The 19,282-nt window shown below is 48.5% G+C and overlaps 1 protein-coding gene across 4 annotated transcripts; it reads left to right on the plus strand.

Moving 5' to 3' along the window:
- LOC123135700 (disease resistance protein RGA2) lies at nucleotides 1-9,926 on the plus strand. 4 transcript variants are annotated; one of them, XM_044554879.1, is made up of 6 exons: nucleotides 1-649; nucleotides 761-1,852; nucleotides 4,344-6,492; nucleotides 6,943-7,950; nucleotides 8,041-8,773; nucleotides 8,987-9,926. In XM_044554879.1, the coding sequence occupies exons 2-5, from the start codon at nucleotides 776-778 to the stop codon at nucleotides 8,130-8,132; spliced, it is 4,326 nt and encodes a 1,441-aa protein (XP_044410814.1). In that variant the 5' UTR covers nucleotides 1-649; nucleotides 761-775; the 3' UTR covers nucleotides 8,133-8,773; nucleotides 8,987-9,926. The 4 variants fall into 4 exon arrangements, with proteins under 4 accessions (XP_044410814.1, XP_044410813.1, XP_044410812.1 ...); XM_044554878.1 differs by having other exon boundaries at nucleotides 8,041-8,234; XM_044554877.1 differs by having other exon boundaries at nucleotides 3-649; nucleotides 8,032-8,773.
- The last annotated feature ends 9,356 nt before the right edge of the window (nucleotides 9,927-19,282 follow it).

Consider the following 19,282-nt stretch of genomic DNA (forward strand, 5'->3'; position numbering starts at 1 on the left):
GCCCAAGTAAAGTGGGGCAAATTGTCCACTCCGGGGCCGCGGCGGCATGTGCGATGCTCAAAGGTCTCCCAGTCCCAGATCGATGCCCGTGTGCGGCACCACCATACTCTACTTCGCGATCTCGCCCTGTGCTCCGCCGCCAGCAGCTCCCACTACCTCCTCCGTGCCTTTACACCAAGGATCCAATCAGCCCAAGATCCAGCCCAAATCCAACTGCCTCGCTACGAATCGCGAGGACCCAAGCTCGGATTTTGGAGAAAGGGGGCGGAGGCTCAGAGGTGCCGGTGCGGCAGGCCCGGGGATTTTTATTTTCAGGCGGAAGCCGACGGCGCTCTGGCCGGCGAGGGCGTTGGCGGAGTATCACGCGCCGTTGGAACACACGCCTCGCGGTGTCCGACGCCGGGGAGCTGCAGGTGGACTCTGGCGGCTGTGGTCGGTTCTTTTTATCGACGCTGCCGGCCGGAGGACTTCGACTGCCCCGGGTAGCCGCCCGCCTTCGCAGTGGGGTTCCGGTTCAGCCGCGCGGTGGCTGACGCCTGACGGCCCCGGGGCGGCGCAGTTCATGTGCGCGGTGGGGGCGGATCGGGTGACGCCGGCTTGAGATCTGGGAACGCTGATTTGAGAGGGGGGAAAAATCTGAGCTTGACTGGTGAGTCCCAGAAGTAGTAGTACTGAAATCTGCCTGTTATTTCATAGCTTGTGTGGTTCATTCTTTCCATGCTTTGCTGATATATATGTTCTTGGGTTATCCTCGTTACAGAAAAACACAGTGAAAATGGCGATGGTCCTGGATGCCTTTGCATCCTATGTGCAAAATATGCTCACCGAGATGGTGAGCGAAGAGGTGCACATGCTGCTTGGAGTCGGAGACGACATCGACAGGATGGATGTCAAGCTTAGGGACCTCAAGAACTTCCTAGCCGACGCTGACAGGAGAAACATCACTGACAGCAGTGTCCAAGAGTGGGTGGGGCACCTCAAGGGCGCCATGTATGAAGCTACCGACATCCTCGACCTTTGCCAGCTCAAGGCCATGGAGGAAGGTCCATCCACTGTAGATGTGGGGTGTTTCAACCCATTGCTCTTTTGCTTAGATGCAGGGTACTTCAACCCCTTGCTCCTTTGCATGCGGAATCCCTCCCATGCCCACGGCATCGCCACCCGCATCAAGGTGCTCAACAAGAGGCTCGACACCATCAAGGAGCGAAGTGCTGCTTTCAGTTTCGTCAATCTTGGTTCCTATGAGGATCGTGGCAGCAAGGTGCACAGTTTTCATTCTCAGAATACCAGCCGTGAGACATCAGGGGAGTTCGACCGGTCGGGTGTAGTCGGAGAGAAGATCGAACAGGACACAAGGAAGCTTGTCGAGATCATGCTCACTGAAAAGGGGGGCTGCACCAACATCAAGGTGGTCGCCATTGTTGGCATCGGCGGGATCGGCAAGACCACTCTTGCCCAGAAGGTCTTCAATGACGAAACTGTTAAGGCTGAGTTCGATGACACAATATGGTTGAGCATTAACCAGGACTTTGACAAGGTTGAGCTACTCAGGACAGTCATCACGCTCGCCGGGGGAGTACACGGAGGTGAAAAGGCGTTGGCTGTGCTTCAGCCAATCCTTACTACTGCCTTGACCGGAAAGAAGCTATTGCTAGTGCTAGATGATGTGTGGAGCCATGGAGCATGGGGCAATGTGCTTGAAATACCCTTGGCTAATGTTGTGGCTCGAGGTAGCCGAGTCCTTGTCACTACTAGAGATGAAAGAGTTGCCCGAGGGATGAAAGCTGTTCTTCCTTACCATCATGTCGACAAATTAGAGGAAGAGGATGCCTGGTCATTGCTTAAGAAACAGGTGTGTAACGGAACTCCATGCATATTCAATATATTTACTAGCTCCATGCTTAATCTGTAGCAGAGATAGTTAGGCCACTTGCAGTGAATTGTCTCTTATTGCTTGATGGATGTTTGTATACAACTTTCACAATGTTAGGCCACTTCCTTGATAAGCTGCACCATCACTCCTCCTGCATATGTATGGTGCCATCTCAGATTTTGTCTAGGGCCTTGTGATAACTAGTGCCACATTGGACTTTTCGTATGACGATGCTAAGAACCTGTCCACAGTTCCACACCTTACCTGGGAGCACAGGGAATGGCCTCATAATTGGGCAACCTCTACCTCTGAGGTTTAGAAATGGATCCATACAACACATGGATGCTATAATTATGCACATACCACACGTGTACTATGAGTAAAAAAGGCACACTACTTCAGTTTAAACCTAGGCATCAAATTAAATATGGGTTGATAAAACTAGACAACCTCGTGACCACAGAACTAGACCCCATGCTCATATATTTTCACATGCATCATTTTCCAAGGTAAAATGAATATAGTTGTATGTCCTCTGTTTTGAAATAGATGCCCATTTAGAGTTGAGCTGAAGTATTAAGAGTGTCAGTAAAATACCCATATTGTCATCATATTTTACACGAGCTGTCACGTGGGGATACACTGTGGCAGGCGCAAACCCAAGCCAGACAGCCTGCTGCTTGGCAGCAGTTGGGATCGGAACGACAGAGAGGCCCTGCTGGATCAAGTCTGGGGATTCATACCAGATTGATAGGTTCTATCAGGTTAGAATCTGCTTTCTAGATGAACAGGGAGAAGCTCCCCGGCTCCATCACTCCGAAAGAAGCCTGGTAAAAGCAGGTCTTCGGGCATAGTAACAAAATAAAAACACTAGGCACTACCGGTCCCAGCAAAGCAACAATCTCAGATTACAATCCATTAAGAAAGGAAACAAGGAACATTGTGCAGGCAGCTACAATGGACGGCACGCAAAACGGACCGACACAAGACATGCAAGCTGATGATCATGTTAGGATTAGAGTTCCGTAGGTTTTCCCTTATGCTGCTTTGAGTTCTAGTCTCCAACTCCAGTATATAAGGAACTATAGGCTGTAAGTGAATCTCAAGCTATCAATTCAAATTATTTTCGTCCCTAAACTCTCTCTTGCCCTCTGATCCACAAGCTCTAGCAAGGGCATTAAATTACCTTGTTTCCTTTCCAAATCTGTGCTGGTGTCTCTCTAAAGAATGCCTTTTCCTTTTAGAAAATTAATTTTGGAATGTATATCACGCTCACCTAAAATGCAAGTCCAAACTAAATCATTAATAATGGGATATATCATATAAATATAGGAAACTAGCAAGCAAGGTGGTATTGTTCTTCCATCATCAGACAAATCTATTCTCAATCCCTAGGCCAAAAGTGAGTTGAGTTCAGCTGAAGGAGTCAACAAACACACAATTAGTGGTACTGATATATTTCTGCAACATATAAATATATTTTATTGGTCAAATCGATTGTCAAAGTTAAACCCAAATTGCAAGGTAGCCTTGTAAAAATAAAATTTGGAGATATATGTGGTTGCCATATGAAATGCAACTCCAAACGGAATATACAATTTGTGATATCGTATAAATGTCAGAAACAAGCATTGTGGTATTGTTCTACCATCATAGGCACAAATGTATGGCCAATCCTTGGGCAAAATTCAGTTGTGTTCAGCTGGAGGTGTCAATAAACGCACATGAAGCAGTATGGTACTAATGCTGCAATATAAGTTTTTTGGGGAGCTAAGATTTTTTTTTTTTGAGAGCTTGCAATATAAGTGTAATCAGTAGAATAATACCAAAGCATGCGCAGGCCCATCAACAGACGTAGGCCACCCTGCCCAAGTTGCATATGTGGGTAATTGAAAAGAATATTAATGTGACTCAAAACTTCAGTGCATAACTAAACTCTTTCATGCTCGTCTCGTGTTAAAGAGTTAGCTCAGAAGTGATACCTCTTGGGCCTGGAAAGGTTATATGCATGTGTAATTAGAAACGGGCACTACGGTACTAAAAGTGGGAGTGCTTCAAGTGTGTCTCACACTCTCACTAGGGGTGCACCTTTCAATCCATGCCCTCAAGATTAGAATGCATGAACTAAGATGCTTATGTGCCAAACTGATGACATATTGTGTCTCACACTCTCACTAGGGGTGCACCTTTCAATCCATGCCCTCAAGATTAGAATGCATGAACTAAGATGCTTATGTGCCAAACTGATGACATATTAAACTAATCATGGTTAAAAGAGTAATAAACTTAACATCTTGCTTGTGTGAGCATGTTCTCATGATTATTGCTGACATGCTAGGTAAACCGGTTGCCAGCGACATCCCTGGTTACCAGTTTATTCAGTTGACAATTCAGTTTACGTGCAGTACATTAACTGGTATTTTTATGATTTTCTTTTTGAATTGACCCTGCCAGTTAATACTGCTTGCAGATGGTCTCAAGTGAGACAGATGGACGTGAAATTGATATGCTCAAGGATATTGGGTTGCAAATTATAACAAAATGTGATGGTTTGCCTCTTGCTGTCAAAGTGATGGGGGGACTCCTGTGCCAAAAGGAGAAAAAGCGCAGTGACTGGGAGATGGTTCTAGGTGATTCTATGTGGTCGGTGTCTGGAATGCCTGAAGAGCTAAACCATGCAGTATATTTAAGCTACGAAGATTTACCTTCTATCATGAAACAATGCTTTCTATGCTACGCCCTTCTCCCAAAAATTGCATTATTCGAAAGGGACAACATAATTGGCATGTGGATTAGTGAAGGATTTCTTCACGGAGCCTACGACGACTTAGAAGAACTAGGAAATAAGTACTATAAGGAGCTGATACTGAGGAACCTCATAGAGCCAAATACAGAGTATGCTAATCAATCTGTCTGCACCGTGCATGATGTTGTACGCTCATTTGCTCAATTTGTGGCTAGAGATGAGGCACTAGCAGCTCACAGTGGAGAAACTAGTATTGTTAGTAAACTTAGTGCAAAGAAGTTTCTTCGGTTGTCTCTAGAAAGCAAATCATCAGAATCAGACGGGCTAGAGTGGAGTTCTTTACAAGCACAAAGCACACTGAGAACACTAATTTCAGTTGGACACATAAATTTGAAGCATGGTGATTCGTTGGTTAATTTTCCATGCATACGTACTTTACATATAGATTCTGCACATGTTGTTGCACTGGTTGAATCTTTACATGAAATCAAGCACCTGAGGTACTTGTCCTTCCGCAACTGTGATTTATCTAGTCTGCCAGATAGCATTGGAGAGATGAAATTCTTGCAGTACATTAACCTTGCAGGATGCAAACAATTTCTGAAACTTCCAGATAGCATTATAAAATTAGAGCAGCTAAGGTATCTTAACTTGGATAACACCAATATAAATGGCATACCTAAGGGGTTCCGTGTTCTAACAAATTTGAGAATAGTATCTGGGTTTCCAGCCCAGGAAGAGGATGGTTGGTGTAGTTTGGAAGAGTTGGCCCCTCTTTCTCGGCTCAAGATACTTGGACTACAGGGATTGGAGAATGTATCTGCTTCCTCATCCGCAGCAAAGGCAAAGCTTAGCGAGAAGGTGCATCTTACTGGCCTATCCTTGATCTGTGATTATAGATTGTATGGGTTGATTGAGGAGCAAGGTACTAGTGTCTCTGAGGAAGAACATCAAAAAATTGAGAAGGTGTTTGATGAGCTCTGCCCTCCACCCAACTTAGATTTTCTTTACATTAATGGATATTTTGGCCGACGACTCCCAAGGTGGATGATTTCATCATCAGTTGTGGCTCTAAAGAGCTTGAGGACTTTGATGGTTCACGACCTGGCTTGCTGCACAGAGCTTCCTGATGGCTTGTGTCAGCTTCCTTATTTGGAGTTCATTCAGATCTCTCGCGCACCAATCATCAAGCGTATTGGCCCTGAATTCATGCAGCCCTACCACCACCATGGTCTTCATCCAACCCAGGCGGCTGTTGCCTTTCCGAGATTGAGCAAGATGTTCTTAACGGAAATGGTGGAATGGGAGGAATGGGAATGGAAGGAGCAAGTGCAAGCCTTTCCTGTCCTGCACGAGCTTGTGCTAAAGCACTGCAAACTGAAGCGTCTTCCTCTTGGCCTTGCCTCTCAGGCAAGGGCTTTGAATAAATTATTCATACAATATGTCTATGGTTTGATCTCTGTAGAGAACTTTCCATCTCTTGTCGAGCTGCATATCACTCTAGACTTTGACCTGGAGAGGATATCTAATCTTCCCAGGCTGCAGAAGCTTGCAATCGGCGGGTGCTCAAAGTTGAAGGTGTTGGAGGGTGTTCCCTCACTCCAATGGATCATGCTTGCGGATGCACACATGGATACACTCCCAGAATACATGGGAAGTATATGCCCAAGGTATTTGGAGCTACTCTGTGGCCTAGGGCTGCTCACTTCTTTAGCCATGGGACAATCTGGCCCCGAGTGGGACAAGTTCAGCCATGTTGGGCATGTCAAGGCGTATGCACATGAAGAAAATAATAGGAAGAAATGGTATGTCTTGTACACAGCTGACCCCTACAACTTGGAAACAAATGTCAGCCGTTCTTTCATGTCTAGAGGTAAATTAGGGTGACTCCTTCATCTTAACTTGTCTCTTTTCTTTGTTTATTTGATTTATTCTCTTTGTTTTCTACCTTTGATTCGTATGCTGGAGCTTGAATACATTCCATACATTCTCATTCCCCTTGAATACACCCTATTAGAGTAGGGCAACAAAAGCATGCTAGTAATGTCAACAAAGATATGACTGGCCTTTTCTCTATATGGAATAGATGGCTCACTCTTTATCGTTTTGTATGACTACTTTCATATTTGGTTGTACTTCCTCATGTTGCTATCTGTTGTTCTTACTGGTCCCTAAGTTACCTGAAGATCAAAAATGAAGAGTGGTATCATTAATAATTAAAAGCATGTGTGTGATATCTCACGATTTTAACACACTGACAATTGAACTCTTAACTTCCATGCCATGAATTGTGTAACCATTTTTACCTTTTCGTCACATGCAGGAACCTTATGTTCGTTTGTGGATGCCCAAAGGTTTGAATATGTCTTCAAAATGACAAGAAAAACCTTTAGTTACATCTGCAGCTTGGTGAAGTGGGCATCACTGAAAGATATGGACAGCTATACCTTTGTTGACGGGAGGGTGCTGTCTTTAGAAGATCGGGTAGCCGTTGCTCTGAGAAGACTGTACTCTGCTGAGCTACCAGAGACCTTCGGATCCTCTGTTGGTGTGAACGAGTCAACCATCTCGTTGGTAACTGAGAGGTTTGTTGCTGCTGTGTACACCCACGCAATGCAGAGCTGGCCAGGTTCCAGCGAAATGGATAAGATCAAATCCATGTTTGGCAAGATCTACAATATGGATAACTGTTGCGGTGTTATATGTACAACCCACACCCCATTTGGACCAAACTGGGATCATGAGAAGAATGTCAGCATTCTAATGCAAGTCATCGTCGATCCAAAGATGAGGTTTACAAGCATTTGGGTCGGATCAGCAGGTAATGTGAACCAGCTGTCCGTTTTGCATGACTCTCCATTCTTTGAGCAGTGCGAGAAGGGGGTTCGCCTGAATGGCAGCAAGCTGAAGGTAGGATTAGATGGATCAGAAGTCGGGGAATACATAATTGGTGATGCAGGACAACCTCTTCTCCCCTGGCTGCTCACACCTTACCAAGAAGAAGACCACTCGGACTCCAAGACAGAGTTCAATAGGAGACACTCCGCAACCACATCCTGCATGCTGAAGGCGCTGGCAAGGTTCAGAGATACATGGAAGTACCTGCAGGAAGAGACATGGCGTCCTGTCAGTCCAGACACTCTACATAAGACAATCTATGCCTGCTGCTTGTTGCATAACATAGTCATAGATATGGGGGATGATGGAGTCATGCGGAACGTTTATGGGAATTACCGCGAGGAAGTGCGCCAGGTAGCAAACGAGGACTCCGTCAGGGTGAGAGATATACTGTCGGAATACTTCTTGACCACTATGACATCTGAATCAGGAGGTGAGTCAGCACAACTGCTCCTACATCTTAATTTCCTCGTTTGTCTGCTCTATTCACTAATGTCATATTTACTCGGAACAGTGGGTGCAGAGGAGGAGGATGAAGTAGGTGCGTCAGGCTCAGAGGATGAAGACAAGGAACAAAAGGCAGAGACAGAGATCATAAAGTTAGCTTCATCCTAAGTACAACTTCTAGCATGCTGTGATGGAGGCAACATTAGTCGGGAGATCATCATATGGAAAAGCTTCTTCCAGCTTCATCCTAAGTACTACTTCTAGCACGCTGTGAGTTCAAGCTATATCACAGTTGTTGGCTTCCTGTTTTGTTTTTCTATATGGCACTATCGTCAGTGAAATCTTAAACTGATCAAGGAAAGGTAACTGATACAACCACTGCCAGTGTGCTAAGCAAAACATTGCTTATTCGTTGAGGCTGCAATGTGTTGGCAAATGTTTTAGTTGATAGCGTGCGTGATCTGGATCATAAAGTTAGCTGCTATGCGTGGAAATGAAATATTCTTGATACATCAAGACCATTGTGCATGGCCGTATATCTGATACAACTAAAACCATGATTTTATCCTGCTGGTTGGGGCTTTTAAATGCATGAATTCAGAGCAGCCCTGGCAATTGAAGCTTTGCATTTGTCACTAGTGCTAGCACTCTCTGCTTCAGAGTCTTTTTATTCCTTCCATGAAGCAATATCACAGTTCTCTCCTTGGTTTGTTCTTTTGATATGGAAATGTTGTTTTTCTTTAAAAAAAAGAGAGAAAAACCGCCGGCCTCTGTACCTTTTATAGAGGGAAAAGAGGTGCCCATTCAAGGTAAGAAACATTAGTATCTTCTACACGAGTCCCTTGTGTATTTCCTCTCTGTGCTGGCAAGTGCTTTAATTGGTGGTTCATTTAATACGAGACGCGTGATGAACAATAAAGAGCAGCTATACTTCTGTGGAAATGAAAAATTAAATTTCGATGCGCTCGACCCTGGTGCATGGCCGTTTATCGGATAATAATCAAAACCTTTGGTTTGATCAGGTGAAAGATAAGCTGGCGTCCCGCTGGTTGGAGCTTTTGAATGCATGAGTCCAGAGCAGCCCTGGTAATGGAGCCAGAGACAACTTTGGTGCTGCAGTATGAATTGAAATCAGACAATTTTTTAAAAGTTTGGTCATCTACCTTGTTGGCAAAGGCAAGTGTTGTTATGCAGTCTGTACAGGAAACACTACTGTAGAAAGTGCAATACGGCAAAGTGATATCGTGGAAAATTCAAAACCAAATACACCTGAAGACAATACTGCAGACATTATACTGTAGAACGTACAATACTGCCATCTTATAGAGCTGATTGGCATGCAAAATGTACAATCCAGTGGTGGTACAATGCAGCTCACCCTAGCCTGTAGGGGTCCGAGGCATGGACCTCCTGCAAATCGCCGGAACGCAATTCCTCGACAGGGAAGTTTGTTTGCACCACTCTGGATTAGTTTCAAACCCGGACGTCAAGGAACCGAACCCGACAGAGGGAGAGGTCAAGATGAATGTAGATGGGGCAGCGGCCATGTCCTCCAACATGAGTGCTGTGGGCGTTGTGTGCCGCAGTGCAGCCGGGCTGTTTTTGGGTGCTTCTGCTGTGGTTTTTCAAGGGGTGACTGAACCGACGACTTTGGAAGCATATGCTTGCAGGGAGGCTCTCGCATTAGCTAAGGATTTGGTCATGAACAAAGTGCGCATTGCATCTGACTGTCTGAGAGTCATAAACAACCTAAGAGCTCGGTGCATCTTGGCGATTATTGCATGATCTCGCAGGAGATCAACGACGGGAAGCAACAGTAGGCACCAGTGGCGGAGCCAGGATTTTTGACATGGGTATGCAAAGCTTTTTTTTTAGAAAGAAGCAACACTCTAAGAGATAAATGTTTACAATCATGGAAACTAAATTTTAATTATTATACTTATTGCAACATGGTCTTCAATATTTTGTTTATATTGCAAGAATATAGCCAGAAAAAAATTTGAACTCTACAAAACCCTTCTCAAAGAGATAAATGATAGTGCCAATACGTGTAGATCAATCGATGAACTTACAGGATAGATATAACCCGCTATACTGAATTGGAATTAAAATTCAGAATTACAAAACTAACAGTGCGCAAAGCCGATTAGCCGAGGAATGATATGCACACAGTTGTTAGCGGTTGATCGCTGCCTGTCCGACGAGTGTCGCCGCTCCCAAGGACGAGGGCGAGGCGAGAACACACGATGCTGCAATTCGACACGATGATGCCAGATGCCCTATTGATCATCGGTGATCTGGCGATCAACAACGTACCACTGCGCTGTATGTCCTATTAGCGATGCACTACCCATACCTAGGCTTCTTTTTTCTATTTCTTTTAGGATTCCCGGACCTTTCTTTAGCAACAAGATTATCAGACCTAGGCTGCTATCTCTATCGTTCGAAGATTGCAATACCAACTGTTAGATGTGTATATTTTCTTGTGTACATCCCCATTATATAAGGGGCTTTTCTGCACTTTACCACTTTGTATATGTACTGGCCTTTGGCCCTCAGTAAAGATAGTTGCTCATTTATCCAACATGGTATCAGATGTTAGGTTCCCCTCTCTCCCGCACGCTGCAACTCCATGCTAGCTCCTCCCCCAATCCTCCCACTGCCAGGTCCGGCTCTCCTCGCCGCGGATCCGGTCGTCTCGGTCCTTCTTGCTGCGGATCCGGCCGCCCCGGTTTCCCTCGCTGCGGATCCGGCCTGCTACGCCTCCTGCCGGCCGCGCCCCGGCCTGCTCCGTCGTGCCCCGGCCTGCCCCGGCCTGCTCCGTCTCCTGCCGGCCGCCCTCGCCTCCTGCCGGCCGCCGGCCACCTCCATCTCCTGCAGGCCGCGCCCCGGCCGCCTCCGCCTCCTGCCGGCCGGCGGCGGCGCCCCCTGCTCCGCGGCTTCGCCTGGGGCCATCTCCGCCTGGCCGCCGCCCTGCCTTGTGCTGCGGCAGCTCTGTGCTCCTGCGGCTGCTGCTTCCTCCGCCCCGCTCATTTCCCTCCTGGCCGCGTGCACCGCGGGTTTGTGCGTGAGCGTGAGCGAGGGCCCGATCCCGATCGATCCGGATCGTGTCTGTCTTAGTTGACTTCAACAAAAAAAAGAAAAAAAACAGAGGAGAAACCCAGAGGTTCCTTATGTCTTCTTCGGGCTATGTCGTTGTTCCTCGGTGCTCAGTGATCTTCGATGGCACCAACTACGCTGAGTTTGTGGGGTTCATGCGCATCCATATGCGTGGTCTTCTTTTATGTGGTGTTCTTTCTGGCGAGGTCCCCTATCCGCCATGTCATGTTGCGCTTGTGGCCCCAATCCCGCCGGTGCCACCGGTCCTTGCTGCTGAGGCTTCTCAGGTTGACCGGGATGCAGCCAAGGCCCTTGATGATGCTGCAGTTGATGCTTATGATCAGCAGGTCTCTGCTTATTCCGATGCTCTTTCGGTGTACCACGATGATTTGTCTGCTTACACTCAGTGGTGCAATGACGATGCTCGGGCTGCTGCTGTTCTCACTGCGAGTGTCCTCCCTCAGTTTGCTTCGGAGTTAATGGGACTTGGCAAAGTTGCAGCAATGTGGTCTTATCTTTGTCAGCGCTATCAGCCTTTTGGTGATGCTCTCTACCTATCTGTGGTGCGTCAGGAGCACGCCCTCCAGCAAGGTGATTCCTCTGTTGATGAGTTCTATTCACAGTGCTCTGTCATATAGCGTCATCTTGACTCTCTTCAGACAGTTGTTTGTGGCACCTGCCATTGCTGCCAGACTACTCGGTCTGATTTGGAGTTTTAGCGGGTCCACGAGTTCTTATCTCGTCTCCGCTCTGAGTTTGAGCCCAGGCGTGCTCACTTGCTTGCTCGTGGTCGTGTTCCCATCTCGGAGGTGCTTGCCGAGCTTCGTGCTGAGGAGACACGCCTTCGCTCTACTGGTTTGTTGGTGGTCCCGTCTGTGTTGGCTGCTCGGGCTCCTGTGTCGTCTGCTCGGCTCACCGCTCCACCACTCCTTCCCACACCTTCAAGGGGGTGGGTCGCCCTGCTTATACTGAGAGGGGCCGGTCGCGTCGTGACACCTTCTGTGGCTACTGCTCTCGGCCAGGTCATCCAGAGTCTGATTTGTCGTGAGAAGAAACGCGACTAGAGGCGCTCCTCTTCCAGTGGGACTCCTGGATCTTGCTCAACTCCGTCACTCACTAACCAGGACATTGTGAGGCTCAAGCGTCTATTGGCTTCCTAAGGCTCTTCGTCGACCGGTTCCGCTGCTGCTGTGACTGCATCCACTTCTCCACCACCACAGTCATCTACACAGTTAGGTACATCTTCGTGGGTTCTGGATTCTGGAGCCTCCTTTCATATGTCTTCTGATTCTTCTGTGTTGTCTTCTCTTCGACCTCTTGATTTGCTTGTTAATGTTCTTACTGCCGATGGCACAACTCTTACTGTTACTAGTTGTGATTTTCTTTCCACCACATCATTTTTTGTTCCTCGTGTTTCACATGTTCCTCGCCTTACCATGAATCTTTTTTCCGCTGCCCAACTTACTGATTCTGGTTGTCGTGTCATTCTTGATACCGACTCTTGCTCCATTCAGGATTGTCGCACCAAGACTTTGGTTGGTGCTGGCCCCCGGCGCCGTGAGTCAGAGGGCCTTTGGGAGGTTGACTGGCTTTGAGTTCCTTCTGCTGCCACCACTTCTGCCAGCTCCCATGCTCTTGCTGCCTCCTCGTCTGCGTCCTTCCAGCAGTGGCATCATCGCCTTGGTCACATCTGTGGCTCTCGCTTGTCTTCTTTAGCTCGTCAAGGCCTCTTAGGGTCTGTATCTGGAGATGTCTCCTTACATTGTAATGGTTGCAGACTTGGCAAACAGACTCAGTTACCTTATCCTACTAGCGAGTCTGTATCTCAACGTCTTTTTGAATTAGTTCATTCTGATGTCTGGGGTCCTGCTCCCTTTGATTCGAAAGGTGGTCATCGTTACTATGTTTTGTTTATTGATGATTCTCTCGCTACACTTGGCTCTACTTCATGAAATCTCGTAGCGAGGTTCTCTCTATATACAAACGATTTGCTACCATGGTTCACACTCAGTTTCCACGCCTATTCGTACTTTTCGTGCTGACTCCGCTGGAGAGTATATCTCCCAGCTGTTGCGTGGTTTTCTCGCGGAACAGGGCACTCTTGCCCAGTTCTCATGTCCTGGTGCTCATGCCCAGAATGGCGTTGCCGAACGTAAGCATCGTCATCTGCTTGAGACGGCTCGTGCACTGATGATTGCCGCTTCACTTCCACCCCACTTTTGGGCTGAGGCTGTTTCTGCATCACCCTATCTCATCAACATTCAGCCATCGACTGCTCTGCAGGGTGGTATTCCTATGGAGTGTCTCACTGGTCGATCTCCTGACTACTCAGCTCTTTGTATGTTTGGATGTGTGTGCTTTGTCCTTCTTTCCCCGCGAGAACGCACCAAACTGACTGCTCAGTCAGTTGAGTGCCTTTTCCTTGGCTACAGTGATGAGCACAAGGGCTATCGCTGTTGGGACCCTGTTGGTCGCCGCCTGCGCATCTCGCGTGATGTGACCTTTGACGAGTCTCGCTCTTACTACCCACGTCCTTCTTCCTTGAGCTTCTTCGTGGACGATATTTCTTTCCTTCTTCTTCCCAATACACCCTGCTATGTGCCTCATGTTTCACCTCCTCCTCCTGCACCTCTCCTTCCTTCTCCTTCACCACTGACCCCATCTTCCTCCTCCTCCTCCACCTCTACACCATCATCTCCAGTCCGTCGCCCTCTCTCACCGTTTCCTCTTCACTATACTCGTCGTCCTCGTACTGAGGATGCTTCTCCTGATGTGCCTGACGTGCCTTCCACCTCTGGTGCCCCTAAGTTCACGCCTCCCCTGGTTCATAACCTCCGTACTCGGCCTCGCCCTCCACCTGATCGGTGCTCTCCTGATCGGTACGGTCTCTCTGTTATTGCTGAGCCCACCTCCTATCGGACTGCCATGACTCAGCCTGAATGGCATCTTGCGATGGCCAAAGAGCTTGCTGCCCTTGAGCGTTCTGGCACATGGGATCTGGTATCCCTCCCTTCTGGTGTTCGTCCCATCACCTGCAAGTGGGTCTATAAGATCAAGACTCGCTCCGATGGTTCTCTTGAGCGTTACAAAGCTCGTCTTGTGGTGTGACGCCCGGATAATTAGGCTACAGTAATCCCATGTTAATGATGCCACGTCACCACGGTTACTGTTGTTAAATCTCGCGTTAATTCGAAAATGCTTCAAAATTTAAATTTAAATTAATGGCAAACAACAAAAGTTTTTAAAAGTTAAAACAAAAATGTTCGGGCGGTGCCATATTTTGCTTAAGTAAATATGGTGTAATAAACACATTTTTATAAAGTGCCTAGATAATTTAAAATGATTTAAAACAGGAAAGAAAATAAATAAAAAGAAAAGAAACTACAAAAACAGAAAACAAAGCAAAACTAAAAAGAATAAAAAGGCCCCCTGGCCAACTGGGCCAGACGGCCCAGCTCACCGGCCAGGCCGGCCCACCTGGCCCAGCCGGCCGACCCGCCCCTGCCTTATCCCCACGAGGGGGGGGACCCTAACCGACACCCCCCTACTCCCCACTCGCTCTCCCCCACCCCCGCTGGATCTGGATCGGGAGCCCGATCCCCTTCTCCCTCGCTCGGTGCCCGACGCCGTCGCCCGTCGCTGCCAGTGGACCGCGCCGGCGCCCGGAGCTTCCCCGCCGGCCTGCTTCCTCCTCCCCACCGGCCTGCTCCCACGTCGCCCGTCGTCCCCGTCCTCCTCCACAACGGACCTCCCCGAACTTCCCCGCGCCCATTGCCCCGATCCCTACACTCCCGGTGAGGCCCCCAGCCTCTTCTCTTTCCCCCGTCACCGAACGCACGCGCTCCGTTGAACCCCCGCGACCGAGCTCGCGCTTGCCCTGCCCAAAGTTGCGCCCTCCTGCTGTAGCCCCCGCGCGCCTTCACCTCCCCTTGCCCCTGCTCGCCGGCCAACACCGTCAACCGCGGCCCTGCACCAGCCTGCTCGTCGTCGTCGCCCGGTTCGGTTCCCACCTCTGCCCGCGTCCGATGCCGCTTAGCCGCCTCCCGCTGCCGCTCCGGCCGCCCCGAGCTGCTCTCTGACCGCGTACCTTCAGCCCTGGCCATGCCCCCTGTCGCCGGCCGGCGCCTTGCGCTCCTCCGTGGCCTCGCCGTGGCCACGAACCTCCACCGCGTCCCGCTCCGGCCGGCGCCCCATGGCCCCGTGCCCCGACAGCCTCGTCCCGCCCTGCGGGCGAGTGCTCGCTCGGGTGCGCCCGCACCCGCTGGACCAAACCCGCCAAGGCCCCTGGGGCCTATGACAGATGGGCCCCACGCCCAGAACGTTTTAAAAAAAAGAATTTAAAATATATTAATAATAACAATAATAACAATATTAATTAATTAATTAATTAATTAAAGAATTAATTAACTTAACTAATCATAATTAGATTAATCTAATCACTAATTAATCTAATTAACTATTAGTTAATTAATAAGTCAATGACATGCGGGACCCTCACGTCAGTTTGACCCAGTCAATGCTCTGTTGACTGCTGACGTCATGATGACGTCAGCATACACTATTCTGGATAATGTTGATTTAAAATAATTAAGTAAATTCTAAAAATGATTTAAATCTTTTAAAATTAATATAAAATAAACCGTAGCTCGGATGGAAAAACTTTGTACATGAAAGTTGCTCAGAACGACGAGGCGAATCCTAATACGCAACCCGTTCGCCCGCCACGTGTCCCTAGCATAGTGAACCTGCAACATTTCACCTCCGGTTCATCTGTTCAAAAACGCGAAACAACGGGAATAGTTTCCCGGATGTTTTCCCCCTTCGTCGGTATCATTTACTACCGCGTTAGGGCACACCTAACCCCGCTCATTGTCATGTCATGCATCGTCATGCTTATGTTTGCATGGTATTTATTGTTTCTTCCCCCTCTTCTCTCCGGTAGACTACGAGATGGACGTCGCTGCTGCCTCGATCGACTACGGTGTTGACGACCCCTCCTTCTTGCCAGAGCAACCAGGCAAGCCCCCCTTTGATCACCAGATACCGCCTATTATTCTCTCTACTGCTTGCATTAGAGTAGTATAGCATGTCACTGTTTCGATTGTTCCTATTCTGTTGCATAGCCTGTCATTGTTAATACACTCATTGATACCTTACCCGCAATCCTAAATGCTTAGTATAGGATGCTAGTTTATCATCATTGCCCCTACATTCTTGTCAGTCTGCCTTGCTATATTACCGGGCCATGATCACTCGGGAGGTGATCACGGGTATATACTATACATACATATTATACAGATGGTGACTAAAGTCGGGTCAGCTCGTTGAGTACCCACAAGTGATTCCCATGTGGGGGCTAGAAGGACAGGTGGCTCCATCCCGGTAGAGGTGGGCCTGGGCTCCCGATGGCCCCCGACTATTACTATGTGGCGGAGCGACAGGGCAGGTTGCGACCACCTAGGCGAGAGGTGGGCCTGGCCCTGGTCGGCGTTCGCGGTTGCTTCATAATAACACGCTTAACGAGATCTTGGTATTTGATCTGAGTCTAGCCACTGGCCTATACGCACTAACCAACTACGCGGGAAAGATATGGGCACTCGACGTCGTGGTATCAGCCGAAGCCTTCTAGACGTCAGCGACTGAGCGGCGCGCGCCGGATTGGAACGTAAGCCTGCTCTTTTGTTAAGGGGGCTAGTTCTGCTTTCTGCCTCCACACAACATGCAGGTGTGCAATGGGCGATGGGCCCAGACCCCTGCGCCATAGGAGTTAGACCGGCGTGCTGACCTCTCTGTTAGGCCTAGGTGGGGCTGCGACGTGTTGATCTTCTGAGGCCGGGCATGACCCAGGAAAGTGTGTCCGGCCAAATGGGATCGAGCGTGTTGGGTTATGTGGTGCACCCCTGCAGGGAAGTTTATCTATTCGAATAGCCATGTCTCTCGGTAAAAGGACGACCCGGAGTTGTACCTTGACCTTATGACAACTAGAACTGGATACTTAATAAAACACACCCAGACAAGTTCCACAGACAACCCGGTGATCGCTTTTCCACAGGGCGACGAGGGGAGGATTGCCGGGTAGGATTATGCTATGCGATACTACTTGGAGGACTTCACTCTACTCTCTTCTACATGTTGCAAGACGGGGGCTGCCAGAAGCGTAGTCTTCGACAGGATTAGCTATCCCCCTCTTATTCTGGCATTCTGCAGTTCAGTCCACCGATATGGCCCTTTACACATATAACCATGCATATGTAGTGTAGCTCCTTGCTTGTGAGTACTTTGGATGAGTACTCACGGTTGCTTTTCTCCCTCTTTTCCCCCTTTCCCTTCTACCTGGTTGTCGCAACCAGATGTCGGAGCCCAGGAGCCAGACGCCACCATCGACGATGATACCTGCTACACTGGAGGTGCCTACTTCTACGTGCAGGCTGCTGATGATGACCAGGAGTAGTTTAGGAGGATCCCAGGCAGGAGGTCTGCGCCTCTTTTGATCTGTATCCCAATTTGTGCTAGCCTTCTTAAGGCAAACTTGTATAACTTATGTCTGTACTCAGATATTGTTGCTTCCGCTGACTTGTCTATGATCGAGCACTTGTATTCGAGCCCTCGAGGCCCCTGGCTTGTATTATGATGCTTGTATGACTTATTTTATTTTTAGAGTTGTGTTGTGATATCTTCCCGTGAGTCCCTAATCTTGATCGTACACGTTTGCGTGTATGGTTAGTGTACGATTGAATCGGGGCGTCACATGTGGCCCATGGTTTTCAGCAGGAGGCAGGAGCAGGGACGCGATTATGATGAAACATTCACTCCTGTGGCCCACATGACCACTGTCCGCACTCTTCTTGTTGTGGCTTATGTTCGTCACTGGTCCATCTCTCAGCTTGATGTCCAGAACGCCTTTCTCAATGGCGAGTTACGTGAGGAGGTTTATATGCAGCCACCCCCGGGGTATTATGCTCCTAATGGTATGGTCTGTCGCCTTCGTCGCTCTCTTTATGGTCTTAAACAGGCCCCTCGAGCCTGGTTTGAGCGCTTTGCCTCTGTGGTGACTTCCGCTGGTTTCTTGCCCAGTGATCATGATCCCGCATTGTTTGTTCACACGTCTCCTCGTGGTCGAACTCTTCTCCTTCTCTATGTCGATGACATGATCATCACTGGTGACGACTCTGAGTATATTGCCTTCGTTAAGGCTCGCCTTCGCGACCAGTTCCTCATGACCGATCTTGGTCCCCTTCGATATTTTCTTGGGATTGAGATCTGCTCGACCTTTGATGGCTTCTACATCTCCCAAGAAAAATATATCCAGGATCTTCTTGCTCGCGCTGCTCTTGGTGATGAGCGCACAATTGTGACTCCTATGGAGTTCAACGTTCAGCTTCGTGCCTCTGATGGTGACCCTCTTCCTAATCCCACTCGTTATCGTCACCTCGTTGGCAGCCTTGTCTATCTTGCTGTTACGCGTCCTGAAATCTCCTATCATGTCCACATCCTGAGTCAGTTTTGTTTCAGCCCCCACATCTATCCACTAGTCATCTCCTCCGTGTTCTATGATATCTTCGTGGCACGATCTCTCAGCGCCTTTTCTTTCCCCGCTCCAGCTCTCTTGAGCTCCAGGCCTACTCTGATGCTACCTAGGCTAGTGATCCCTCTGATTGACGCTCGCTGTCTGCTTACTATGTCTTTCTTGGTGGCTCTCTTATTGCCTAGAAGACAAAGAAACAGACTGCAGTTTCTCGCTCGAGTACAGAGGCTGAGTTGCGAGCCATGGCTATGTTGACGGCTGAGGTGATCTGGTTACGGTGGTTACTTGGGGATTTTGGTGTGTGTGCTACTACCTCGACTCCTCTACTATCAGACAGTACGTGTGCTATCAGTATCGCGCGTGACCCAGTGAAGCATGAGCTCACCAAGCACATTGGCATGGATGCCCACTTTGTGCGTGCTGCTGTGCAGGATCAGACTCTCGCTCTTCACTACGTGCCCTCCGAGTTACAGTTGGCTGACTTCTTCACGAAGGCACAGACGAGAGCGCAACATGGTTTTTTCCTCTCCAAACTCAGTGTTGTTGATCCACCATGAGTTTGGGGGGGGGGGGGTGTGTGTTAGATGTGTATATTTTCTTGTGTACATCCCCATTATATAAGGGGCTTTTCTGCACTTTACCATTCTGTATATGTATCGGCCTTTGGCCCTCATTAAAGATAGTTGCTCATTTA

Source organism: Triticum aestivum, chromosome 6B, assembly GCF_018294505.1.
Source record: "Triticum aestivum cultivar Chinese Spring chromosome 6B, IWGSC CS RefSeq v2.1, whole genome shotgun sequence".
In the NCBI taxonomy this organism is placed as follows: domain Eukaryota; kingdom Viridiplantae; phylum Streptophyta; class Magnoliopsida; order Poales; family Poaceae; genus Triticum; species Triticum aestivum.

Coding starts and splice junctions, on each gene's coding strand:
- LOC123135700 (XM_044554877.1), top strand. CDS start 776: ATGGCGATGGTCCTGGATGCCTTTGCATCCTATGTGCAAAATATGCTC. Junction 1,853..4,343: donor GGTCATTGCTTAAGAAACAG/GTGTGTAACGGA, acceptor TACTGCTTGCAG/ATGGTCTCAAGTGAGACAGA. Junction 6,493..6,942: donor CCGTTCTTTCATGTCTAGAG/GTAAATTAGGGT, acceptor CGTCACATGCAG/GAACCTTATGTTCGTTTGTG.